Raw genomic sequence first — 27,733 nt, forward strand, 5'->3', positions numbered from 1 at the left:
GGCCCTGTCCCTAGCCGGGCGGGTCCATTGGGCCGGGGAGGGGGAGGGCGCAGGCGCTCCCCCGCGCGCCGCGCTGTAGTGAGGGGTTCCGGCCGCTGAGGACGTGGCTGGCCCGGCTCAGCTTCCGCAAGTCCTGCTGCCGGCCGCGGCCTACGGGCCTTGCCTTTCTCCGGAGCTCGGCGTGTCAGCGCGCCCGGCCCAAGCTCGCAGCACGCGGAGGATGAGGAGGCCCCGCGGCGGGGGAGGCGGCCTCCGCGGCTCCTGAGACCCGGCATGGAGCCGACCTACAGCGGCGAGGCCCTGGCCGGAGGCGGGGGGCTGGGGCCCGTGGATGTGCCCAGCGCCCGGTAACTGCCGCTCCCAGCGCGGGGAAGGGTCGGGGGTGGGGGGACTGGGAACGGCCAGCAGGGGAGCCCCTGCGCTGCCCGGTCAGGCTGTATTTCACCCAGTGCCAGGGCGGGCTGGGGGCCTCTGAGCCAGCCTGCGTCCCCGAGTGGGTCTCGGTCCGTGTTGCCCCCCCGCGCTTAGGACACGCCTGTGATCATTTGTTCTTTTGCAGGCTGACTAGATACATTGTGCTGCTGTGTTTCACCAAGTTTCTAAAGGCTCTGGGACTTTTTGAATCCTATGATCTGCTGAAAGTGGTCCACCTTGTCCAGTTTATCTTTATAGTACAGCTGGGGTAAGTGTGCTGCTGCGTAAGCCTTTTATAACACTGCTGCAGCGTCTTCCTTTTGAGAATCGTTTTTTTGGCAGTGAATGCCTGGGTTTCTTCCCATTGGGTTTGGAAAAGATTCATTCTGAAAGAAAAAGTTTTTCACAAGAAGTCAAGGGAGTTTGTGCCTATTGTGTGCTGCATGACAGGTTGTTAAAGGGGCAAAACCTTCCTTGTTTCTGGTGGAATGTACATTTAGACACAGCATAACAGCTCCTGACAGATAGTTGTGCAGGAAAAAAAGTTGAGATGCTGTGTTGTCCTATCCAGCTACTGGGCCTGCTTTTCCTTCACCCCTTTTTAGATTTTCATTTTCAGTGTGGAATCTATAGGTACTGATGTAGAGATGTCTAGAGCGTAGCTGTTGTGCTTTTGACTTTCTTCTTAGATAAAGGGTAATCTAAGCATACTCTTGTCGTGGGTGATGAAAGGATTTGTGTTGTGATGGACAGCTGTATGATGCTACAAAGCTAACCATTTAATTGATAATAGAAATATAATGATAGATGTATTTAAAATGATCATTGCCAGTTCTAGTAATAGTCCCTGTACTTAAGATGAAGAATATCTCATTGGAATCAATACTGTCTAAATCCTAATATTTTAAGCATACTTACTGTAGTTTGAGAAACTATAGGGAAGAAGGGGATTTTTTTAATTCATTCATTAAAGTGCTTGTAGTTGTTACTTTTAAACAGATGATGTAATGACAAATACTGAGTAAAGAGAATAAATCTGTATCTAGAATTTTTCATTTAATTAAAAATTACAAGTAAAATCAGTGTGGTCTCTCCTTGTGCTGTCCTTTTCTTTGGAAGGAAGCTAAGCTGCCCTCCACTCTAGAATCTTACTTCCTACATCTGTTGTCATCATTAATATCTTTGCTGGTAGCTGGACCAACACTAATCTAAGCTTGGCTCATAATGAGTTGTGAAAGCTGTACTCTAACTTGACAACATTGACTAATATCAGTTAGCTTATGTTCCCATTTTATTTCCACTTTTGGGTTTTTCACTTGACTATTCCTGATCAACATAATCTTTTTTTCTTTTAGTTTATTTTTTATGATTGTTGGGAAGGTAGGATATTGGGTATAATGTTTCAGGCCAGTTCTAGTAGAGGTGTGTGGGTGAGTGGTTTTATTTAGTTTTTATGCAAGGTAGGGACACCTTAGAAATGAAAATGTAACAGTAGTAATATATTATCATGCTCCCCTTCAAAACTCTCTTCTTTTCTACACATTCACTTATTTTGATCCATACTAAGTCTGAATTAACAACCATTTGGCTGTTCTCTGCCAGACTTGTGTGGATGGCAAAGTAGGCAGGACTAAAATTCATCTGCTACAAAAAGTTTACTGAACCTTATGGCTACTTGAATAGCTGAAATGGGCTATGGGCAGGGGTGAAAGTAAAACTGAGCTCTTACCAATACAGGGCCAGCTCTGGGCCCCTGGGAAGGGGTGGGGCTGGGGTCAACTTCCCCAGCCAGCCTGTCTGCGCTGCCTGGGGCTCCAGTGGCAATTTAAAGGGCCCGGGGCTCCAGCCACTGCTGCCGGAGTCCCGGGCCTCAGGGCAGCTGCTACTTTTGCCCCCACCCCCAATTGGTAGGCGGGGGGGCAAAAGGGGCAGCGACGTTAAAGCGCTGCTGCAGCAGTGCTTTAAAGTCAGTGGTACAGGCCGGTACTGGCGGCTACTTTTTACTGGTACGCCATACCGGCCCGTACCGCCTTACTTTCACCCCTGGCTACAGGGAACAGAACCAGATTGTGTCACTATTGTTTTTTCCCTCTGGCAAAAACTAGGTAGCATTCATTTAAAACACAAGTGGAGCTGTAGAATAATTACTTGTACAAGGGTTGAAACAATTGCCTAGAACTAGTCTGAATAATAAAATAGCTATATTTGACCTTTGTCTGAAAGTGCACTTGAACTTAGTACATCAGTATGCTGATGGAGAATATTTCCCCTAACAGGTCTGCATTTTTTATGGTTTTGTTTCAAAAGCCATTTTCTTCTGGAAAAACTGTGACCAAGCGCCAGGTGAGTTGACTTATACTTAACATTCACTTTTAGATACTCTGGGACAATATGAATAATGACTCTAATAAAATATTTAGTTGCTCACTGAAAGTGAAAGGGATGTTTCTGGTTTCATCTGGAAAATGTGGCTGGGATTTTCAAAATGACCTAAGTGACTTAGGAGCGCTAGTCCCATGGAAAATTACACCCTGCATGAGAACCCTGTGCTTTACCAACTAACATGCAAATAGCTGTAAATATGAAAAGATCAGTCCTGAGCTGCACCCTGCGGAATGCCTCCTGTACCAGGGACCAGGAGGAGGAGGGTGGCCCAGAGGATTGTATGGTGCGGGAGGGTCTGGGCCATCAGCTTTTCAGCCCCTTTGTGCTGATCCCACAATGCAGAGGAATCCAAGCAGTTGTCAGAATGGAGCTTGAAATATGGAGAGGAAGAACTTTTGTCATCACCCCTTCCCTCTCCCCGCATTCATCTTTGTATGAAATAAATAAAATAATTGATTGTGCCACTACATAGTAATTTGGAATGTATTTAGTATAGAGGATCTGAACCATTGTATCAGGAAATGTCCTAAAGGTAAATTTGGTTTGAGAAAGCTCATGACAGAATTTAAAAGAAAGTGAGAGGGGGACCAAATTTCTTGGCTTTGTCATACATCAGGAAAAATCTATCTTTCTGTCTGCTAAAGGTTTTAATTTGGTCTTAACTCAAATATTGGATTTTTGGCGTATGAATAACTTGAGTGGATTATTTAAAAAATAAAAATCGCATCCAACTTTATCTAGTTGTTTGTCTGGTTTAAAACTAGAAAATACATCTATTGTTTGCAGTGTTGTTGTAGCCCTGTTGGTCCCAGGATATTAGAGAGATCTGGTGGGTGAGGTAATATCTTTTATTGGACCAACCTTCCCACCCCCCTTGTCTCACTAAAATACATCCTAAGTAGTTTTATTTTAATAAAAATGAGCTGCATCTCCTGATTAAGACTTTTAAAATCTTAATCATTCAAATCTTAGGTGCGTGCTTAATTGGAAGCACATTAGTAGTCCCAGTTGACTTCAATAGAACTACTCCTTGGGATAAAACTAAGTATATATGTAAATATTTGTAGGGTCAAGGCCTTAGTTTTGTAACGTTGAACAACTTTATCTAGCACTGTACATGTTTGTCAGATGTATTTTATTGTGTAATACACTGAATGTCAGCATTTTTTTGACCACTAAGTAAATTTGACTTCAGCCTAACTACTGTAACACATGGATTTTTTTTAAAAGGGTACTAAAACTACATCGAAAGAACTTGCTGCTGTGATAGAAAATGATAAAAGTAAAGAATTTCAGCCATAAAATGTCTTTCGAAAAGTAAACATAATGGGGCATTGTGAAGTAGTCAAGACAAGTCAGACTGTTTTAATTTCTGAAGATGCTCAACAGCATACATTTTAATGTTTCTTTAATGTAGTGGTTGGTATGTGAATTGAATGCAAGATGTTTGTTTGGAAAGCAGGCAGAAAATGTTAATAAAATGTTTTTCTTTTATAGTGGATCAAAATAGTTAAACATGCTGTTGTTGGCTGTATCATTTCACTTTTGTGGTTTTTTGGCCTCACTCTTTGTGGACCTCTCAGGTAATGTATATGCCTGAAAGTTTATACAAATAAAGTATGCTAGCTTAATTTGTTTTATAGTTATTTGAAATATCAATTCTGTACACTTAATTTCTTTTTAAATGAAATGTGTTTGAGAGAAATGTACTTCTGTTTGTTTATAAAAATAAATCCTCAGATGAGCAGCCATTATTCAGTTCCTGGTTTGCTGCAGGACATCCTAGTTCATTCTTTTAGCGTGCAGCGGCTGAGCGTAATGTGGTGTTGGTAATACTCCTAGGTCTGTGTATAGAAAAAGTTCCTTGCATTATTCAGTTGTGGTCCCTTTAGTTCATTAAGTGGCAATCTTGACTGATTCATAAAGGATCAGAAAAAAGATGACAAAGTGGGACTTTCAGAGGTGAAGAGCTTCGGGAAAGCCTCTCTCTGAATAGTGTATGGAGATAGGGCTTAAAGCTATCAAATTTTGCAAAGGTTAAGCTTTGTTTGCCTTAAAAATTGGTTTTTAGCTCTTAAGATAGCAAAGATGTCCAAATGTGAATCAATTTACTGCCCTGTTCTCAGGTCAGCTGAAAGTTCCAGTGCCTTTGTGAATGCTAGAAGTCTTCCCAAGCAGAAGCGGTAAAAATGATGTCTTGTAGTCACTTTTACTGCTGCTATTAAGAAAACCATGGACATCTGTAAAACTGACAAACTGTCACTTTCAGACTTCTGCTGCTTGGGAAAGCTACCAGCAGTAGATGAAGTCACTGGAGTTATGAATGGGGGATGAGGATCCAAAAGTGAGAACTATACATTGTCAGCATTGAGGAGATTGTATGAGAAGGAAGAGTAGTGGAAATCAACTCCTCAGTAATCAGAAGTTAACAGGAAAAGAAAAGGTCCTTTTCCCAGCCAGAGAACAGGGAACTTAAGATTTATCAGACATTATTATAATATGAATATTAATTCCATCTTGAGCAGTTTGATTCTTGGTGCTCTAATAAAGCATGTTACTGTTTAAAAAGTGTTTAGGTAGTTTCTGCTACTCAATTACTGTACATGATCTATTGTTTGAGCTAGAAAATAGGTGTTTTTATGTGATTTGTCGTCATGGTAGAGTCTATAGTTCAGGGATCCAGCTGTTGAGACTTCAGGTTCCCTACCATCCTTTTGAATTGTACAACGTTCTTGTTGAAGCCATAGAATAAATCCTTGACCTCTCTTCCATTTAATTTTAGTTGAAACCAGGTATATCAAGCTAGTGCATAATATTGAAATGGACCTGATAAAAATTGGGGTGTCTTTTGTTTTGTAGGACATTGTTGCTGTTTGAGCACAGTGATATAGTTGTTGTGTCACTGCTTAGTGTATTGTTCACGAGTTCAGGAGGAGGACCAACAAAGGTATTTAAATATTTTTTGCAGAAAATAAAGTTATACATTATAAAGTTCTAAATGTAACAGGTATTCAGGAATACAGTAGAGGTAAATCTAATTGTTTCAGACTCAAATTCATAAAAGGGGTAGGTAAATTATGTATATTTTAATTTTAAATGTAGGAGAAACTACAATCTGTACTTCCTTTTTTAATGAAACAAATATGCAACGGGTGCATATACAAGGAGTAACAACATGAAAAGGTGTTTGAGATTCATGATGATGAAGAGATGCAAGTTTATCATTTGTATGCAGAAGAAACTTAAAATATAGTATTTTGCACTTCTATAGCACTTTCCAACCAAGGACTTCAAAGTGATTTACAATACTAGTAAATTAAGCTTCATAGCTCTGTGAGCAGAGAGACAAGGAAATATTATCCCCATCTTATGGATGTTTCAACTGAAGTACAGAGAGATTAGGTAATGTTCCCAAGGTCACATGCAGTGACCATAGCCATATTATCAAGACAAATAATTCTTATAATACGTTTCATCTATAGATCTCAATGTGCTTTACAAATGAAGCAAATATGATTATCCTTATTTTACAGATTTTTTGGGGGGGAGGGGGAGGAATGAGGCCCAGAACTGCAGTGACTTGCCCAAAATCACCTAACAAGTCTCATAAAAGCTGAATATAGGTGGGCTGTTTTTTTATATATATAACCAAGATCTCTCTATCTGTTTCACTAAATGTAATTTTTGCTTTAAGGATTTTGTTTTGACTTTGTTTTTCTCGTGTTTACACTTACACGCACACACCCTTTGCATTTTTTTTGCAACTTTTAATGTTTGTCATCCAAATAAACCATTTTATATTGATTCCCTTTTGTTGTCTTTCCAGACAAGAGGTGCTGCATTTTTCATCATTGCTGTGATCTGCTTATTGCTTTTTGATAATGATGATCTCATGGCTAAAATTGCAGAACATCGTATCCTTTCTTACGATGTGTTTGGAGTAAAAGTGTAAGTTAGCCTTGTTTCAACTGCATTTTCCTCTCCAGAGCATTGTACTTATGACTGAAAAGAAAAGGAAATAGTCATTCTGAGCAACTAATCCAGTCAAATGCACGGTCATTAGTTACTTTAGTGATAATAGCATCAGCTATAAATTTGCTATAAATAATTACAATCTAAATGACATAATGACAGAAAAATCCCAATTTAATTGCAAGGCCCCTTCAACTATAGAAGCCTCTCGGTTCAGTTTTCCCTCTCAGAGAAAGTTTGAGGCCTATGTCCGTGAAGTTGTGGATGCTCAGCACCTCATAGTATGTCTATACTGTGCAGTTAACCTGCGTGGATTGGCTCCTGGGTTAGCCTAGCCTGGTGTGAATCTCCCCACTGCAAAGCTGTATCCACACTGTTTCTGCAATCCCATGTGTGTCTGCGGTACATCCCATGATTTCTTGTGCTGAGGTGCTCAAAGATTCTTTTTCAGTCATTCTGTTAGATGCAGGAGAGCTTGTCTGTCCTTCGGGAGGAATTGTGGGAAGGGCATTAGAGGTCTATTGGTACTCGAGTGATTTAGCATGCTTCCTCGCTGCCAAGTTGGCAGGTTTCAGCCCAAGTTAAAGAGGAGCCTGGGTTCTAACCTACATGCTCAGCTAGGTAAGATAGACCATGCTTAAAGCACCTCCAAATCTGAGTCAAAGGTTTTTCTATGTGGATAATAAGGAAGTTAAAACCAAGGTAACAGCCCAGGCTAACTGTGCAGTGTAAACATACCATCAGAAAATCACACTGCTTTGGTGTCTATATGTAGGAATGCCTAATTTTAGACATCCTCTGTTAAAAATTTTGACCTGAGTATCTACTTGGGTCTTGCAGCATGCTCAGAAGATCAACCATCTTGGGCCCTTTCAGACGTGGGAGAAGAAAATGAGTTTGCTTGAATGTCTCGGGTGATCTCAACTCCCAAGATAAAATTTGAAGAATGATGGCCTATAAAATGCTCAAGAAACCAACTGTAAAGAGCTTGATAGGTTAAGATCAGCGCTCTGAATTACAGTTGGAAGTTGATATATGCTTCCTGTGTGAAACACCTCTTGGTGGGATGTCCTTCACTAACTAAGCTTTCCTCAGAGTCTTCAAATATAACCCAGTTTGGAGCAGATTGCATTCATTGTTGGGTGATAAAGGTAACAGACAAGATTCCTGGAAAATAGTAACACAGTGGATAAATATCACTGCCACCATTCCTTCTAGTTGACTTGCCCCAAACCTTCATCACTTCAGTCTTATCTGCATTGAACTTCATGTAGCTGGTCTGTTGGAATTATTAACTATATTGTAAAGTATTAATATTAATGTGGAGACAACTAGACACTAATTTGACCATAAATTCCTTTAAGTCCAAAGGCTGAATAGTATTTTATGCAATTGCTCTAAACATGCCTAACAGGCTAAAAATAAGCAGTTACTACACCCAGTACAGTAACAAATTATTCATAAGCATGTGATCAGGATACAGTACTTACAAATTAGGTCAGACCTAGGGGAAACTGTCTCATCCTGATGTGCTCCAGCACAGTTAGACAAAGAACCCTCAGATTCATAACTCTTTATACCCTTCAACAAACAAATGATCTAATAGCCAATTACCACTTTAGCTAACAACTAATCTGAGACAGTTCGCACTGATTTTCAATTTTCATCCAGATAAGAGTTATAACCTCTTTCCTCCTTATTTCTTCCCCTCCTTCCTGCTGACCAACAGCTTTTACATTACACCTAGGTTCACATAGGCTTTGCTTTTAAGATACCACTGGAATGTGGGTTGGGAGGGTCAATGTTGGCTCCTTTTAAGACAGATTCTTTTTGTCTTATTTACAACCTTCTTTTAAGAAACTTTCCCTTATCTCAACATCCCCTGCTCCATTCCTTCTAGCCTTATAACTCATTATTTTCACGCACTTCCTTCTACTTGCTGGTAATGGTCTTTCTTTACCAAACTTAAGATAACTCTAATTCTTTATTTTCATATTTATTCTGCACGGTCTCTCATCCACACCCAAGCTTACCAATTGTCTTCCTTCGTTTTCTGTTAAACCAGTTTCACGTGCTTCTAAGTTAAAACATAAATTTTGCCTATTCAAAAGGAATATTTTTTTAAAATATTTTATCTTGATTGCACCTCTTTTTATTTCTCAATTTCATAAATTTTCTCAAGTTTAAATTTTTGTTCGGAAACTCTTCAAAAGTTATTAATGACTGTTTCATACTTAAGACATTTCATTGATAAAGAAATACTGTAATGCTTCCAGTGAAAATTCATCTAAGTTTATTTCTGGTATCCAGTTCATCCTCCTTAGTCCAAATAATTGCCAGATTTAACATTAGTATTAAGACTAGCTTATGTGAAATATTTCAAGTTCTGTCATCGGGTAACACCATTTTTAATATTTTCCCTACGGAAGCAACAGACTTACGGACTTCTGTAGTTTAAAACTTTAGAATTATCAATACTTCAAAGCTTAAATTGATTCAGATATTACTTTCTTTAAATGTATATTGTTTCCTCTACTGATCTCCTATGGTATTTACAGTTTCTGTTCCTCTGGTATGCCTGTAGCTGTGTTTTCATTTTTTTTTAAATAACCTCAGTAAATCACTTGTGATCCTTATGAGAATGAGGTCCTATTAAGTCTGTTGAGATGTGATTAGGCAGCTGGAAGAGGGTTCATTTGGAGAATCTTCCTTAACTTAATTTGTTTAGCTGAGGGACATCATGACAGTGCTCTTACCCATGTTCTTCATACAATCATTGCTTTCCTAGGAGTTGCCGATCACAAGGTAAATTGCTTTCTTCTGTAATCTAGATGCTGAATTATTGAATGATGTATTCATAAAAATTCTGTGAAGAGAACTGCATTAATTCAAAATGTCCTATCAACTATTTACTTAACAGCATTTTGCTTTAATACATAATCTGAACGTATCTATTAAATTTGTTCCTTTTTTACTTGAAGTTTTATTTCAATTGTGACTTAGATATGCATGATCCTTAATAGACAAGTCCTCTGTTCCATAGTGTTATCAGTCATTGTCTTGTGTATCTATCTCTTTCCCATGCTACTTGGAGCCTAAGAGCCAGATTCTGATATCCTTGCTTGAGTTGGGTGGTACCCCAGTTTTCTCTGTAGTCCTATTTTAATTAGTGGGGCTTTTTACTGAGTAAAGTATTAGAATCATGCTGTATGAGGCTTATTGCTGTATTTGATTGGAACTGTCCAGCTAGCTAGTCTTGTTGCTGGAACTGCTGCCCTGCAAATGAGAAGCCAAAAAGAAAATACTGAATTTATGACACCGCTAGAAAACATGGTCTTATTTAAAAATAAATCAGACAGATGAGTTAAGTGAAATTTGTTAGCCCAGCACAGGGTAGATTAGATCCAAGAAATACGAGAAGCTAATTTTGTATACGTAAATATATTTTGTAAAGATTAGGGAACAATTTCTAAAGAAAAGGTTGGGGAGAAATGACACAGGGCTTCAATGAAGATAAATAAATACAAAGAGTGTGGGTGATATAAGATGATTCCATTTTATTTCCAAACATTTCCAATGTGCTACTTTGTGGGTGGAAGAAGGGAGAATGGCCAGAGAGAAATTGAAGATGGAGTTCCAGTTAGAAATACTGGGAGTTGCAAACTAAGTCATAGAACGTTACTGTTAGCAAATAAAGCTTATCTTTGGGGGAAAGGGGGAATACCTTGTCTGTGTCTTATGTTAATCAGTAAAAGAAGGAAATAAGGAAAAGAATATTCTGTCATGTAAATACTACTTATATTGGAGTGAGGTAGTTGATTCTTAAGTACTGCTAATAGGATCTATCTGTGTTCCAGGGTGGAGTGCTGTTGCTGGTACTGGCATTGTGTTGCAAGGTTGGTTTTCATATGGCTTCCCGAAAGCTCTCTGTAGATGTAGGTGGAGCCAAGCGTCTTCAAGCTTTGTCTCATCTTGTTTCCGTCCTTCTGTTGTGCCCATGGGTCATCGTCCTATCTCTGACAACTGAGGTAACAGCATAGCAAGTGTTCATCAGCAAAAGTGACTAATATTCTAACAACTGCATTTGTAAACTGCAACATATACCTTTCCTTTACAAGAATTTTATTTTACATTATTGAAACTACTTTTCTTGAGATTTTTACTTGGAAAAATAGATTGGTTTCTATATGCACAGTGTTTGATACATTCGTCTGTGTGATTTGTTGGGGGGGGAAGCGGGGTGTTGCTCTCTAAAGACTCCTAAGAGGAGGATATGTTGAACTGTGTGCAGTAGTTTGGTTTCTCTACTAACCTTACAGAGACAGTGATGATGAAGATACTGTTTCTCTTGGGGAATACATGTTCTAAATTTGAGGCTTTTACACCACTATCTTTCTATGTAGGGATAATTAAATCAATAGAAAACATTTTTATAGCAAATCAACTTCATTAATTTCCTAACTAGATGTTTTTTCTAGAGGATTTGTTCTAGTTCAACCACAGCTATTGGGCTTGAAGCAGTAATTAGTTCTGCGATCTGTGTTATATAGGAGGTCAGACTAGATAATCACGATGGCCTTAAAATCTATGAATCTGTGAATACCTGTTTATTTAAAGTGTCTAATGTATAGCAAACATGCAATAGACTAAATACTAGATACATAAACTGGTACTATAGATAGGTGACACATCTACCAACTTGTGATCAATATTACTCAGAATTTGTTCATTTTTATCACAGAGTAAAGTAGAATCCTGGTCCTCTCTCATCATGCCTTTCGTAACTGTTATCTTTTTCGTCGTGATCTTGGATTTTTATGTGGAGTCCATATGTTCTGTCAAGATGGAAGCATCAAAGTGTGCCCGTTATGGATCGCTGCTCATTTTGATTAGTGCGCTGCTCTTTGGCAGCTTCTGGACACATCCGATAACGGATCAACTTCGAGCTATGAACAAGCCAGCACACCATGAAATCACAGAGCATGTTCTCTCTGGAGGAGTGGTAGTGAGTGCCATTTTCTTCATTTTATGTACGTATTCTTTTTTTTCCCCTTTAAATGATAAACCAGTTAAAAAGTAATTATATATTACTGGAAGATCACTAAAACTATTTCTCTGTAGAATTCCACCACAGTTGCTTCGGTGGGTTCCATGGGTGAGGGGGAACAGCACAGTATTGTAAACCTATAGCTACATTCATAATTCATTGTCTACAAAAAAGGATACAGTAAATCTGTCTGCTTGTGGAAATGATGATCCAATCTAGTATAACAATAAAATATAGTGTTAGTCTTGAAAATGAAGCTGGTGACTTTCACCACCTTGATATGCTTGTGGAAGTTTTAATCACTGATAAAACACTTGCATTATCAATCCACCATAAAGGTTAGAAACAACAACAAAAACATCTACCTCTCTTTGCAGCTGCCAATATTCTGTCCTCCCCCTCCAGGAAAGGACAGAAAGGCACTCTTGTTGGCTATTCTCCTGAAGGCATTCCTCTATATAATTTTATGGGTGATGCTTTGCAGCATAGTTCTCAGTCGTTACCCCGGTTTATTAAAGAGTCGCTGAAACAAATCCTTGAGGAGTATGACTCTAGACAGATTTTCTACTTCTTGTGCCTAAATCTGGTAAGTGCACTTTTTTAACTCTAATGACAAATCATTGTAGAAAAAGGGTCACTCTTTTTAAAATTTACTGGCAACTTTTAATATGAGCTTTAACATAGAATCATAGAACCTGAAGGCACCTCGAGAGGTCATCTAGTCCAGTCTCCTGCACTCAAGGCAGGACTAAGTATTATCTAGACCATCCCTGACAGGTGTTTGTCCAACCTGCTCTTAAAAATCCCAATGATGGAGATTCCTCCACCTCCCTAGGCAATTTATTCCAGTGCTTAGCCACTCTGACAGGAAGTTTTTCCAAAACTTAATTAGTTTTGGCATAGTTAATTTAACGGAGATAAGATACATATTTGCTGGATCTTCTGTGAAAGACAGGATAGTTTGACTTACAGTTGTCAGGTTAATATGAATAGTCATGCCACCTTGTGTGTATTTGTATAGCAACTAGCAAAAGTGGCCTCACTCATCATTGACTCTTCTGGGCCCTACTGCAATATAAATATACCCTGACAAAGCATTGAATGCATTTACAAAGACTGGCTCCTGTTTCGTGCCCTGAAGACCTTACAATCCAATACACACAAGACACTCCATAGTAATTCAGGAACGAGTGTTGAAAGACAGAGATCAAGGTATGAAGGATTTCTGAAATCGACTTGAAGAAGTGGAGAGGGTGATTGGTGGACAAGAATTGGGAAAAAATTTCAGATGTGTGGGACAGGATGATGGTGTGATAATGGAGATGAAAGATGACTGAGAAACAAAATGAGTAATTGGCAGTAGGAACAAAATCAAAAATGTAGTGAGGAAACAGGGGAGATCACATAAGACCTAGAAATATGAGCAATGAGCTTGAGTGCCTGCAGATAAGATAGAAAGTGGGAAGTTAGTTGAAGGCATTCAAAGGGGGATGACAACAGCAGTAGAGGGAGATCAGTTTAGAGTGTCATTTTGGAATAGACGGGAATAGAGATGGGAAATGGGGAAGCTGCATGGACTAAGATTATAATAATTGAGGTGTGAGATCAAAGAATGCACAAAAATGTTCACAAATAAGATTCTAGTAATTTTCCAGGATTGTGAAAGTTTGGATGTGAGGGGAGTAAATTGTCAAAGGGTATGTTGATACTGCAGTTAGACAGCCACGGCTGACTCAAGCTCATCAGACTCTAGCTGAGGGGCTGTTTAATTGCAGTGTAGACTTCTGGGCATGGGCTGCAGCGTGGGCTCTTGGATCCTGCGAGGTGGGAGGGTTCCAAAGCTCAGGCAGGAGAAGCCTGGAACTGGACACTGCAATAAAACAACACAGCAACTAAAGGCCCTGCAAGCCTGTGTCTGCTGTCATGGGACAGCTGCAGGTTTTTAATTGCAGTGTAGATATATCCAAAGATGACTTCAAAGGTATGAATGTAGAGGATGGGGAAGTTAATGGAGAAAGAAGGAACTGGAGAAGGATTAGGAAGATAGCTTGGTTTTATAGAGACACAGATTTAAAGATAACAATGGGTCATGCAGAAGGAGATATATGAGGTAAGTACCATCTTGCTCTCCTCAAGACTAATTCCTAAACTACATAAAGCCATTAGTTAGCAAAGAAAATTGACATAATTTCTGTAAAGCAACCTCCATAAATAAAATTTGTAGTGACTGAAAAACACTTCTGTTAAACTACATCTTAATGCAATGGTTTTTTGAAGCCTGCTCAGTGGATAACAAACCATCCATTAGGTGACAGTCTTTGGGTAGACAGCCTTTTGATTTGTTACAAATAATGCTTGCTTGGGAGGAATTCAAAATCTGTGTTCAGGACACTTGTTACTGAGTAAGAGGGCTTGTGTTCAGACTTTTTAAGAGGAGTACTTTCTTCTGCAGGAGTTTAATGTAGCCAATATATGCTGGTTGGTCATACCAGGTGTCTGAGGTATTCGCTAACCACTTAAGGAGTGCTCTAGCTTTGATACAAGTAATTTATGAACAGCAGCTGTCCAATTTTCAGATATTCATAATCCTCCAGGATGGACAAGTCGTGATCTTAAAAAAGCACCCACCAAATGAATCGGTAAACTGTCTGGCTTCCAGATGTCCACATAATTACCATCATAATTAATGAGAACTGTTTCCCATGTTGACTGCTTTGATAGGCACTCTGTAGACTAGATGGGTTTGCCGATATTATTGTCCTTTCAGCCCAAGAGATCAGATCAGAGTTGTGTTACATTGGCATGGCAGTGTGTATGAAACTCCCTGCTCAGTGCTGTTTATATTGATGTGTTTGTAAATAAAGAATTCTAGTTTCCCATACAGATGCTCTCGCTTTATAGAAATTACATTTGTTTGTGCAGAAGAGAGGGGGAATTTTAAAATGTCTGCATTTACATTGACTTTTAATACAAAACTTAATATTACAATCCATTGTTTTGTAGACTAGAGTAAAACTGGTGCAGAAATATTTAAACCTTCTAAAATTAGTAGTGCTCTTATGGCAGAGCTTCATGCCAACTGCATATGCAAAATAAAAGCACAATTTCATCTCATAACGTGTTACAAGAAAAAAATCAAAATGTTTCTTTCGTTTTAGGCTTTCACTTTTGTGGAACTCTTCTATGGAGTGTGGACCAATAGCCTTGGTCTAATCTCAGACGGATTTCATATGCTTTTTGATTGTTCTGCTTTAGTTATGGGACTTTTAGCAGCTCTAATGACTAGATGGAAAGCAACCCGCATATTTTCATATGGGTATGTACACTGACTTTTACATAATTATTTGAGGAGATTCTGCTAGTTAGTTATAGGTCCTCATTTTTTCCTGTTAAACACAGGGGACTAGGGGTATGTTCCTAATATGAAATGTTTTCATGGCACTTAATATTTCAACACTTTATTATACCTCCTCTTTCTCCCTGCCCCTCAAAAATGTCTGCCAGTGTTATGAACCCATTGTGCTAGTCTAGATCAGTCAATTTTTCAAAAAGAAAATGAGATATTACATGTGAAAAATACAAGCAGTTATATCAGCATGATTACAGGAAGGGATTTGGAATTGTGTGTGTACACGTTGAGATATTCAGAATTTAATGGGGTATTTAGCCATGTAACTCCCAATGAAATTAGGGAATTTAGCCACACAATTCTGCTAGCCAGCTTGACAACTATCAGCCGTAATGTGTGTAGTATAGTTAACTTTTTTTAATTGTATCACTAACACTTTGTATTTTGAGGACAAGGCCAATTATGTCATGGCCATCTTTTATCCCTTTTGTCTACCTACCATCTCTTTATTTTGTCTTTGATTGTAAGCTTTTTGGGGTAGAGATTGTGCTGTGTTGGGAAAGCACCTACCACGTTGTGATGCTACCACAGGACAGAGCTGAAAATAATTGTGTAACATATTTGTTATGGTACTTTGTTCTAACATAGTGAAAAATCAAACTGACTTGAAAAGAAAATACTGTATTAAATGCATGAATAAGCCAAAAAATATTTTCAAATATGCTAAATCTAGCTATTGCTCAATCTTTCTAAAATGTACATTACACTTGTTCACTTTCAGGTATGGCCGTGTAGAAATTCTCTCTGGATTTATTAATGGCCTTTTTCTAATGGTAATAGCTTTCTTTGTATTCATGGAGTCTGTGGCCAGACTAGTAGATCCTCCAGACATAGACACAAATATGTTAACTGTAAGTTTTGTCATTTTCTTCTGTTAAAAACAGTTTGTTACTCCTGTTGAATATTTATTCCTTAATTTAAAATTAAGATCCACTTATCTGTGTAGTGAGGACTCAAATTATATAATGTCAAGCATTTGCTTTCAGTGTGACTTCAAAATGTTTCTTTGCTTTCTATTATATAGTGACTAACAGAATTAAAAGTCAATATGTCTAAAGATAAAAACTTTGTTATATTGCCTGCTTCTAAATATGTTATCTTCTCCTTTTTAAAAATAAAAATATCTCAACTTATTCAAAAATAGGTAAATTACAGAAGTAATTCCTTATATTACCATCTTAGTTTTATAATGAATGGCATTTGTGGGTTGGAAAGGGGGATAGTGTCATTGGCTTTAGTTATTTGATCCTCCTATTACATGGAAGGAAGTTCCATTTATCTACAAAATAAACTATTGAGTACAGTAACTCCTTGATTAATGTTATGTTCCTGAAAAAGGCTACTTTAAGCAAATCCAATTTCCCCATAAGAATTAATGTAAATAGGGGTTAGATTTCAGGGAAATTTTTTTCGCCAGACAAAAGGCTGTTTTTTTTATATATGGAGGAATGGAAGAAGGGGAGACAGCATGGCAGAGAGAGAGACACACACGGGGTGTGTGTGTGAGAGAGAGATACGCATTGCCCTTTTAAGTATGCTGATCCCACTCTAAGTACATTGCATTTTTAAGTAGATCAGCAAGTTGAGACAGCAGCTGCTGCCAGCAAGGTCCCTCCATTCTGAGCCCTGTCATGTCACCCCCCACGCTCTGTGGAGGTAAGGTTTAGGAGTAGGGGGCAGGGGGGCACCCTGACATTAGCACCCTTCTTCCTCCCACCCCCTTCTGCACAGCAAGCAGGAGGCTCCTGGGAGCAGCTCTAAGGCAGAGGGCAGGAGCAGCACAGGGCAGTAGGGGGAGGGACAGCTGAACTGCCTGGCAATTGATAGCCTGCTGGGCGGCTGCCTCACAGGGAACTTAGGGGAGCAGGGAGCTGATGTGTGTGGGGGGGGGGGGGGGGACATGCCGGTCCACCGTGGTTCCAAGCCCCCACCAGCTAGCTCCAATGGGTGCTCTTTCTGCAGGCAGTGGACAAAGCAGGCGGCTGCCAAACAATGTTATAAGGGAGCATTGCGCAACTTTACACGAGCATGTTCTCTAACTGATCAGCAACATACAATGAAAGAACGTTAACTGGGACGATTTTAAGTGAGGAGTTACCTCTAAAGTCAGCTAAGATACAGTATGGTAGGTGTGCCTCTAGTTAAAACCATGATGGAGCCGTAAGTAGTTAACATGCATTTTAAATCAGTCCAAGCAGGTCATTGGAGTTGGTCAATAGAAGCATCTAAATATATCATACTTGGTAACTGTCATGTGTAATTGTATTGCTATAATAACGTATCTTATCCTTGCTCTATTTTACTACTGCATACAGTATATTATACTACTGGATACCAGATTTTTTTAAAACAAGATAAGGGTTTTGATCTCTGGAGAAATAGTAATTTCATAGTCACTTGCAAAAACATCAAACCATATAATTGCGTTAGTGTAATTGGCTGTTTCTCTGATTTGTGTGTTAGAATCTTTAGTCAGTAAAACCTTTAGTGTCAGTAACTTTAACTACCCTTCACTGAAATTGAATTAACTCGCAATTTCAGATTCCAGCCTCTTGATCCCCAGTCCAGTAAGATCTGGGGTGATTAAAGAAGTATTAGTTCAGTTCCTGGAGAGAAAAGTGCTGTATGTTCAGTAACAATCTTTTGGGCAGAAAGAGTAGCACTGATTACTTCAATCTTTCGACCTTGTGCCTTTCCTATAAGAAAAGCAAGGCTCAAATTGGATGGAACAAATCTCAAGGCTTCAGCAAAGATGTGAAGGAGCCATAGATCAGATTTCATATTAGCTTACTGTTCAAACAGGTGCTGATCTAAGTTCCCTTTAAGCTGCGTGGCCACGCAGCTGCCTATTAAGCCCCACACAGGGACTCAGGGCTGCAGCGTGGAGAGGCACCCCTCCCCACTGTCCCCAGCATGGACCTGCTGCAGCAGGGAGAGGCATCCCTCCCCCGAACTGCTGCGGCGAGAGAGGGCTGGGGGGAGTCCTCTCTCTCCCCACTGTAGCAGTGTGGAAGCCTGCACCCCCAAGCTCCTCATTCCTGGCCCCACCCCCCAAGCCTGTACCACCAGCCAGAGCCCTCCCCGCCAACCCTCTGCTCCAGCCCTGAGCCCCCTCCCGAACCCCTCATCCCCAGCCCCACCCCAGAGCCTGCACCCCTAGCCAGAGTCTCTCCGCCCCTCCCCCCCCAACCTTCTGCCCCATATTGGGGCATATAACAAAATTCATTCTGCATATGGACATAAAAAAATCGAGGGAACACTGGTTCTGATTACCGCAAGTAGTCTTAAAACCGTCATTGATGTATGTATGGGTACAGCTGGATCATGGAATCAAAACTGTAGATCCAGTCTTTTCACAATTTTTGCTTTTTTTTCCCCTCAGTTTAAGCCTTCACTTCCTGAACAAAAATAAATTTTACTTTTATTTTGTTTTTTTGAACAAGTGTGAAGTTACCTCTTTCCTCCCATTGAAGGCATTGAACTTCAGTGCTTATATAATGACAGGTTTCAGAGTAGCAGCCATGTTAGTCTGTATTCACAAAGGAGTACTTGTGGCACCTTAGAGACTAACCAATATATCTGAGCATAAGCTTTCGTGAGCTACTGAATGCATCCGATGAAGTGAGCTGTAGCTTACGAAAGCTTATGCTCAAATTTGTTAGTCTCTAAGGTGCCACAAGTACTCCTTTTCTTAGTGCTTATATAGACACTTAAATACTAAATTTTAATAGTGTAATTTAAGAGACAATCCTCTGGAGTTAAGGCCTATCTCTCATACAGCTTTCAGGATGAGTTCTGTGGCCACATTCTCCAAAGGAAAGCTTCCTATTCCTGTACCCTCTGCTAGTAGGTGAGGGTTCTTTCTGTCTCCTTCCTAGCTAGCATTTTTCTGTTAGTTTTCCAGTCTCTTCATGCAAGAGTGGTGGAGAGTTATTTGTATTGTGGTAGCACCCACAATGTACTGCTCAAACCCAGAAGGCGACATGGTCCCTACCCCAAAACATTTACAATTTAAGATGAAGCATGCAGGTCCTTTTTAACTGTTCCTGTATGTTCTACTCAATAAGTGATTCTGGGGAGTTAAGAGAGAACTTTCGCTCTATCCTCAGAGCTTTGTTTCTTGTGGGAGAAGTAGACAAACTCAGTCTCACTTAGTTGAAAGCAAAGTTGTTTATGTCTGTACCTGCTGATACTAGATCTTTAAGAGGAAAAGAGAAATCCTTCATATGAAGAGAAGTTTCACTTGTGAGCATTCAGCGGCAAGGGAATCCTCCTGCTATTGTCAATGTTAAATGCAGCAAATTGGATGTGCTACGGAAGTATGTTAGATGCTGTTAACTTGTTTGCTAGAACAGTATATTTTTTCTGTTAATCTGAGTGTTTAGGAAGAAATCAAATTGGATTTAAAGGTTGGGTTTTTGTTTTTTTTTTTTTTTTTCTCTTTTCTCCCTCTCATAGCCAGTCTCAGTTGGAGGGCTGATAGTAAACCTTGTTGGTATCTGTGCCTTTAGCCATGCCCACTCTCATGGGGCTTCTCGTGGAGGCTGTCACTCACATGATCACAACCATTCACACCATGGTCATGGACATGGACACAGTCATGGCCATTCCCACAGTGACCACGGACACAATCACAGTCATGGACACTCTCATGGGTTTTCAGGAGGAGGCATGAATGCCAACATGAGAGGTAAGTACAAATTGTTTAATTTTAAAAGTAACCTAGCCTTCGAGAAACCTTTTACATCAAAGTATCCCTTGTCCACTTTTCTTAATCTCTCTAAAACTTGTTTTCTGGCAGTCTTTTTACATAGCACAGATAGAGCTTTTTGGAAAAGCTTTTTCTAGCTAAAATGTTTTAAAGAATAAACATAATTTGAGATATTCCACTAGCTTCTTACCTCACACTTAATGTTCTCAGATTTGTGATGGTATGGGTCCTAGAGGCTCTTCAATGTTGATTTCTTTTCATTATTATTTGATCCATAATATTTTTACAGTACCCAAAGTGTACTACATATCTTAAAGACCAAATAGAACTCCAGAGTTCCTGCATCTAATTTTAGATAGTATATGACAGCTGGTTGATTTAAAATAACTAGGAAAGGGATGGGGAGTAGAAGAACCAAGGTTAACAGCAATACACTTAAACAGTTACTCTCTTTAGACACATTCACCTATTTAATTATTTGTACTGGGGTAGCATCTGTAGGCCTGAACTTCTGGTTCAGTTAAAGTGTTAGGTTTTTTAAAAATAATTAACTTGTCACTTATGGTGTGACATCCCCTGGGGTACAGTCTGGACTGGGGAGCCACTGTGTCCCCTTAACTCTCCAGCCTGGGGTGCCTTTTACTCTGATTTGCCGTCAGAACAGCCACTTCTGCCCTGCACATGCAGCCTTCAGCATGCAAAATCAAACCAGCTGAAAATATGAATGCTCTCCCAGCCACACATGAACTATATATAGGGGTGACACCCGCAAATCCCCCAATCTCAGCACTGGACCCCAGAAATGTGTCTTGCACTGCTTTGGACTCCCTCCCCTTCTCCCTGAACTGTGTAAGCTCATTAAAAGTCCATCATTCTATCAAAGGGAATGATTATGCACCAGCCTTTGTTAACTTGAGTAGCAATCCTCAAGCACTTCCGTCAAAACACACTGGTTTAGACAAAAAGAATTAAACAAGTTTATTAACTAAAGAGAGATTTTAAGTGATTATAAGTGGTAAAGGCATAAAAGTCAGTATTGGTTACAAGGGAAATAAAAGATAAACACGGAAACCTTACCAAGCTAAATCCTAAACTTTATCAAGCTAAATAAGATTTGAAAGCAGAAGGGTTTCTCACCCAAAACTTTCAGCAGTCCATGCTAACTGGAAAGCCTTCCAGTTAGGACCACTATCCCCCAGTTCAATGATGATTTTTTGTCTTTCAAACACTCTTGCTGCAGTGAGTAGAGATGGGGGAGGAGAGGTGGTCAGAGGCCTTTTTGCCCCCTTCTTATATCCTGACCCTTTTTACTGGAAAAGGCCTTCCTGGGTCCTGGGGTCAGAAGTTCTATTGCATACATGCTCTGCCAGCTGTCCCTCAGGTGAATTGTAAATTTCTTCTTTACAATTCCTGTTGCTGAAGAACAGCTGCGTAAGCCGATGATTGCTCTTCACACCTGGCTGGAGCCAGAGTGCCTTTTACTCTGAAAAACTGATTTGTGGACATTACCCAGAAGTATAGCATATTAGTCACAATCATACAATAGAATCTTATAACTTCATACACACTGTTGCTATACACACCAACAGGACAATGCTGTTCAGCAGATTATAAATTTTCAAATTGCACCTCACAAGGCATACTTTGTACAAGTGTTATCATAATTGTATGAAAAGTGGTTACCATAATAGTATGGATTGTCACACTGGGGTAGCATCTATAGGCTTGAACTTCTGGTTCAGCTAAAGTGTTGGATTTTTAAAAATAATTAACTTGCTACTTACGATCCGTGAGGAAGAAGCGAATTTTGAGAGGGTTTGAGGGAAGAGAGTAGTAACTGGGTGGGCCAGGACTAGGAAGTCATTCTCTCTGTTGGTAACACTGGTAGTAGTCTGAACAAAGTCATAGAGATGGTTGTGAGCGAAGTAGACCAATGGGACATTGAGGCTGACATAGTTTTCATAGTTTGCCTTTACGAGCCAGCATGCAACACAATTTCTACAAAACTTTATTTTTGTAAACCGTGTTTGTCACTGATTCATAATATAAAATAATACTTCTTGTCAGTTCTGTTAAAGACCAGACTAACCTAAAACACAAAGCTGGCAGCATTATTTTATATCTATATATAATATGTGTATATGTATGTGTATCATATACTATCAGCAAGTATATTATAAGTGTGGTTACTTGCTGGAATCTTCCTGATAGTATGGAAAAAATACAATATATAGCACATCTACCAAATATTTGTCACATTGTCTACTATAAGAAGTTTTAGTGCGTTAAGATGTATTGTTTCAAGCATTTAACTATCACAATGCTATATTATTTTAATTGAGGCGCTGAATGCAACCAAATAGCTGAGATGACTATTCCACCCATCTGAATTTTTTTATTTTTTGTAAAGTCTGCTCAGCTTCTCACTACTTGCATATTCTTTAGTGGGAGATGAAGTACCAGGATTAATCTCACGAACTATTAGTGTTAAAGATTGTTTTGTACCTTCTAAATGCAAACAGAGTACTAGAGTTCAAATGATATAAAACTTTAATCCTAGCAGCAGCAGCAGTTTGAGAGATGTAAATCACAGCAGAATTAGAACATTATCATTTTGTGTTTTTATTCTAACTTAATACTTGCCAGCATTAGAAACTATTTAGCATATCAGTAAAGTTTTCTACCATAGGTCCAAGACCAGGGATCCAAGAGAGAATTTTGATCCCTGTACTGAGAAATTTTATTTTAATACTCATGCTATATAGTCCATGTGCTGATGGCAACTAAATGCAGGTACTCAATCATTCAAAGTCTTATTTTGTTTCAGGTGTGTTTTTACATGTGTTGGCAGACACCCTGGGTAGTGTTGGTGTGATCATATCTACGATATTTATCCAACAGTTTGGATGGCTGATAGCTGATCCCCTGTGCTCTCTCTTTATTGCTACATTAATTTTTCTCAGTGTTATCCCACTGATAAAAGATGCCTGTCAAGTACTTTTGCTGAGGCTACCACCAGAATGTGAGAAAGATCTGCACATTGCGCTAGAAAAGGTCGGAACTTAAACTTGTATTTTGTTTGTTTATATACAGTCTAGCTTTATAGTGAGTTTGAGAACTGCATTTATTAACTTTTACATGCAATCATTCCTCATTGTGCCAGTTATCTTTGTCTAAGACTCTTGGGCGTCCCAAATTTCTTGTCTAAGTTCATCAGTTTTATAGAGATACTTGAGTCTTTTTTGGTTTTATTAGTTTATCATTCGCAATTTTAAAAATCCATGAATTTTGTGGAATCAACTGTTCAAATAACAGTGGCAGCCATATGTTGCTTTTGCTTTTATGGACAGTTCATAACCCTAGACTAACTTGGTAACTCTGTAAATCTATCCAGCAGAATGAGGGAGAACTATTTAATACTTAGTTTTAATTATTAAACCCAATAAATTTAATAAAAGCTGGAGAGGTCTTTTTTAACCCTAGCATGACCAGATTTCATTTGACTGCAGTATTCTTTCCTGGGCATGCAGTTGCAGTTTTGACAGTTTTCCAGTCTACTGTGGGACAAGTGGGCTTGTAGCAAATGGGGCTGCAAAACTGAAGCTAGTTCTCTTCTTCCCATTTGCAGTCTCTATTGCTGATTTTTTTTTTCTTCCCCTTCAGTCTAGACTGCTTTCTGCTCCTACTAAATCAGTCAAGGCCTGTAGTCTGTGGCAGCACTCTACTCCCATTATTAACTCTTATCCACTAACTGTTGCTCCCAGTGTTGACTCTTCTGAGTGCCCTGCTCAGAACCCCCATGGGCATAGTCCTGAAGTACATGGAGAGCTTTGTAAATCGGGAAACTGGTGTGGGAACTTTCAGGACTCCAGCAACAAGAGTAGAAGGGGGACTCCAGCAACAAGGGTATTCAACACTGCCTATCACCAGGGAACGGGGATAATAGATTCTAGCCACCAGGGAATGAGAGGATGGAATTAAATTGGGTGAGGGAGATCCATGGAGAGGAAGAAGAGGGAGGAAGGTGAGGATTGTGGACTTACATGATTTAGTGAAAGGGAGATGCAGAAGAGGGAATTGAAGTGTGAGTGACCTTGAGGTGGGATAAATAAAAACAAGAAACAAAACCAGAAAATAATCAAAATGCTAGGAGTGGGGAGAGAAAAAATAACCAGTATGAAACTTCATAAAGAAATATTACAATAAATAACTTAATAAGGTTACATATTAAGTCCAACTAGGATATTGAAGTACCTGTTTATCTTGGTTATCATGGGGATAGGTCCTTAGAAATGCTTGGGTGCCCAAAGCCAGTCTCTCCTTTGATGCTACTATAGTCTGGCCACCAGTTGGGGACTCCACTTCAGTGTCTTTGTCCCTCCTTTTTAGCCCCTACCCTCTAATTTTTCATTTTGCCTTCTATTTTTGGCAATGATGGAAACTGTCCCAATTCCACAGATTTCTCTATATAACAAAATTTCTATATATAATATTAAATGATGGCAGTTTATTTTGCTGTATAATAGTATCTACTGCATGAAATAATTGCCATTGGTAGCTATCTAAGTGTGCAGGAAGGCATAAAGTAGAATAGTGCAAAAGTAATTCTTACTGTTAATGCAATTTTTTACAGATCCAGAAAATAGATGGTTTAATATCCTACAGAGATCCTCATTTTTGGTGTCACTCTGCTAGTGTTGTGGCAGGTACTATACATGTACAGGTGATGTCAGATGTCATGGAACAGAGAATTATACAGCAGGTAACTGTATAACACTTTCAGAAATCTTTTGGCTCTTCATATTTTACCCCCTGTAGATTAACCCTGAATATTTCAATCATAGGCTTAAGTTTGAAGCTGCTGTTTTAATGATTTCTCTAGCTAGTAGCTGATGTTCCAGGACAGGCCTTGTCAGTATTGCTCTGCTGCTCCTCCTGCTGTTATCCTATAAAAAGTTTGGTGGCTTTTGACATTTGAAAACAGATCAGCCAGTTTCTTTTGTCTTGCTTTAAAGGTGACCTGCAAAAGGATTTTGTGGGGGGGGGGGCACTAGTTTTGTACTTTTTTTTTTTTCATGGTATAACAAAAGCCTAAATGAATTCCTCAAAAAAAGGGGGAGGGGGGTAGTGTGGGGTTTTTTTCTGCTTGTTTTTAATCTTAAAAATATCAGAAGCGTTAAGCCTATTTTTCCTTTGTTTTGCTGGAGGACTTCCTGGGGATCAGAGATGTATTTTAGGAACTCTCACCTTAAATGAAGAGGCAAGAGTGATGTGTTTTTTACGACATTCTCTCCAAAATGTTCATTAATCAGTCCAGTTAAATAGGTACTAACAAAGGTTTTAAACAGTCTGAATAAAAATCCCTTACTTCAACAACTCAGTTTTTTACTCTTGTAAATACAGTTTCACTGGTTCTCTTCTCATTGTAAACTGTTCCAAGTTAGATGAGACCTGAATTAATAATGTTTTTTAAAAAATGAGAGAACCTTTTCAGGCCCTCTTTATGTTCTAGGCATTGCTACCAGCTCTGCCTATAGTTGAGGTTGTCAGACACTTCTCATTATAAAGACCCTGTTTTTAGTCACTTTACCAAACTTTAACGATTAGGGCTGAAACTTTCCAGGCTAGATGTTTTCCTCCGACTTCAATAAAAATTAAGTTTCAGCAAAAATGATTTACCGTGGTTTGCCCTTGTTTTAAAAACAAAACATCTTACATCTGTTTTATTGAAGTTTTAGCACTTCCAGGTTTAAAGCAAGGGCTTTAGATTTGGTAGAGAGGTGGTCTTTTATCAGGGATATGCTGCTTATTGTTGCTATGAAAAAATACCCAGTTCATAAGCCTTTGGGAAATAAAATCTAGTTCATACATGCTAAGTAGAGACTTCTTAATTTGGCAAGTAAATTCTCCAAAGATTCTGTCTGTCCTGAGCATGCTCCATCCCCTTCCCTGTACTTTCCCTGCAACTCATGCCCGTAGCTGCCAGGAGTTGCTGTTGCACTAGGCTTAGGAATTGAGAGCAGGGGTGTTCTTGATGCTTCCTTTTCTGGAACCCAGGCAGCATGGAAGAGGGAGCAGCCTAAGTCAGGAGGGACAAGTGTGGATAATGGAAGTAGATTAGAGGGCCGGGAGGAGGACTGGGAGTGATCTTGGGTGTGGGGCTTTTGACTGGATAAACCGTGCAAGGAAACTGGGAGCCAGGAAGAAAATGGTGTGTGGGAAGGACATGGGAGCAAGACTGAAAGTGAGCAGGAGCTGGGGTTTGAGGCTGGGGCTTGAGGTCCACATGCTATGGCTTAGATTTCCAAAGGGGTCCAAACCGCCATTTGAAATTTTGTTAGGGGTCCACAAATGAAAAAAGGTTGAAAACCACTGCTTTAAACCAAACTTTCATAGTCACTATTAATTGTGTGTTCCTCATTTTCTGGGTGCCACTTGCTTTGAGACCCTGGGGTCTGATTTGCAGAAGTCCTGAGCACTCATGGTGCAATGGAAGTCAATGGGTGCATATAAAGTCCTATACAATGCTAAGTACCCTGAAAAAAAATCCGATCCTAGGCATCTTAAATTGGGCACCCAAAATTATTGGATACTTTTTACCTTAATCTCTGTGCCTGAGATCCCCATCTGTAAAATAGGGGTGTTATAAAGATAGTTTGTTTGTTTGTGAAACACTCGGATACCATAGCGATGGGTACCATAATAAAACCGGTGAGGAAATTAATAATTCTTTATTCAGAGCAGGATTTGAATACGATGCAATAAATAAGGCTTGAGGACACACATTGAACTGTGAGGATAAAACATAATGTCCATTCTTGCACTGAATGATGCAGAATTCCTGAGGGAATAAATATGGAGTCATATTAGGATATATCATAATCCAGCCCCCTCAATTAAGCATTAAGGTTGCTTGTGCGATTCCTAACTTTTGAGTGCTTGACTTTTTCTCCCCAGAAATTCTAGCTAAAAATTAAGTCATTTTAATTTTCTGACTGGCTCTTCTCAGGGCCATAATAAATGTTGTATCTAGAAATTGAAGTGACCTTTTGCTCGTGTTTGTAACTACCGTTCTAGTGTCTGAGTATAATCACAAGTTACAGAGATTTAATATTGAATTTCTGTTCTGCTCAGGTAACAGCAGTTCTGAAAGATGTTGGAGTGAACAATTTAACTGTCCAGGTGGAGAAAGAAGCCTATTTTCAACATATGTCTGGCCTCAGTACAGGATTCCAGGAAGTCATTTCTATGACACAACAAATGGAATCCATGAAATACTACAAAGATGGCACTTACATCATGTGATGTGAAGATACATTCGCCACTGGGATATAAGCTGTAGTATTCAATATTTGTATTATTTTGTCAGGAGAACTTGCACATAAATGTACAGAAACAAATATAGTATATATTTGAATTTTTTAAAAAAGCTTAATGTGTTAAGACTGGATCAGGGTGCTTTTTATAAAGGAAATAAGATGGACTAGAACATTTGCTGTATATGTGGAAATAATGTAAATCTGAAATACTGTACTTGATGTTTATTAAACAGAAATCTTGCTACGTGTGTGTGGATGAGCACAAATATATTCCATACCTTCCCTAAAGTATGAAATGTCAAATCAAGAATCATGTTCATGTCAAAATTAAGGGGAAAGGAAAACACTTTGCAAGAGAAACAAAATTGCCTCCAAAAATACTTTTATTTCCTTCAAAATGATTTTGAAGAGTGAGTGTGTGTTTTTACATATTTATTATGAAGAATAAAACTTAAATTGCATATGAAGTAAAGGCT

At 39.1% G+C, this 27,733-nt stretch overlaps 1 protein-coding gene across 1 annotated transcript; it reads left to right on the forward strand.

The window, feature by feature from the left end:
- The first annotated feature begins 97 nt into the window (after positions 1-97).
- SLC30A5 (solute carrier family 30 member 5) lies at positions 98-27,502 on the forward strand. The gene is made up of 16 exons (XM_077816966.1): positions 98-347; positions 560-682; positions 2,691-2,757; positions 4,297-4,382; positions 5,659-5,746; positions 6,626-6,713; positions 9,500-9,576; positions 10,629-10,799; positions 11,513-11,801; positions 12,196-12,404; positions 14,977-15,134; positions 15,949-16,078; positions 19,686-19,917; positions 22,766-22,992; positions 24,572-24,700; positions 27,073-27,502. The coding sequence occupies exons 1-16, from the start codon at positions 274-276 to the stop codon at positions 27,241-27,243; spliced, it is 2,319 nt and encodes a 772-aa protein (XP_077673092.1). The 5' UTR covers positions 98-273; the 3' UTR covers positions 27,244-27,502.
- The last annotated feature ends 231 nt before the right edge of the window (positions 27,503-27,733 follow it).

Source organism: Eretmochelys imbricata, chromosome 5 (genome assembly GCF_965152235.1).
Source record: "Eretmochelys imbricata isolate rEreImb1 chromosome 5, rEreImb1.hap1, whole genome shotgun sequence".
In the NCBI taxonomy this organism is placed as follows: Eukaryota; Metazoa; Chordata; order Testudines; family Cheloniidae; genus Eretmochelys; species Eretmochelys imbricata.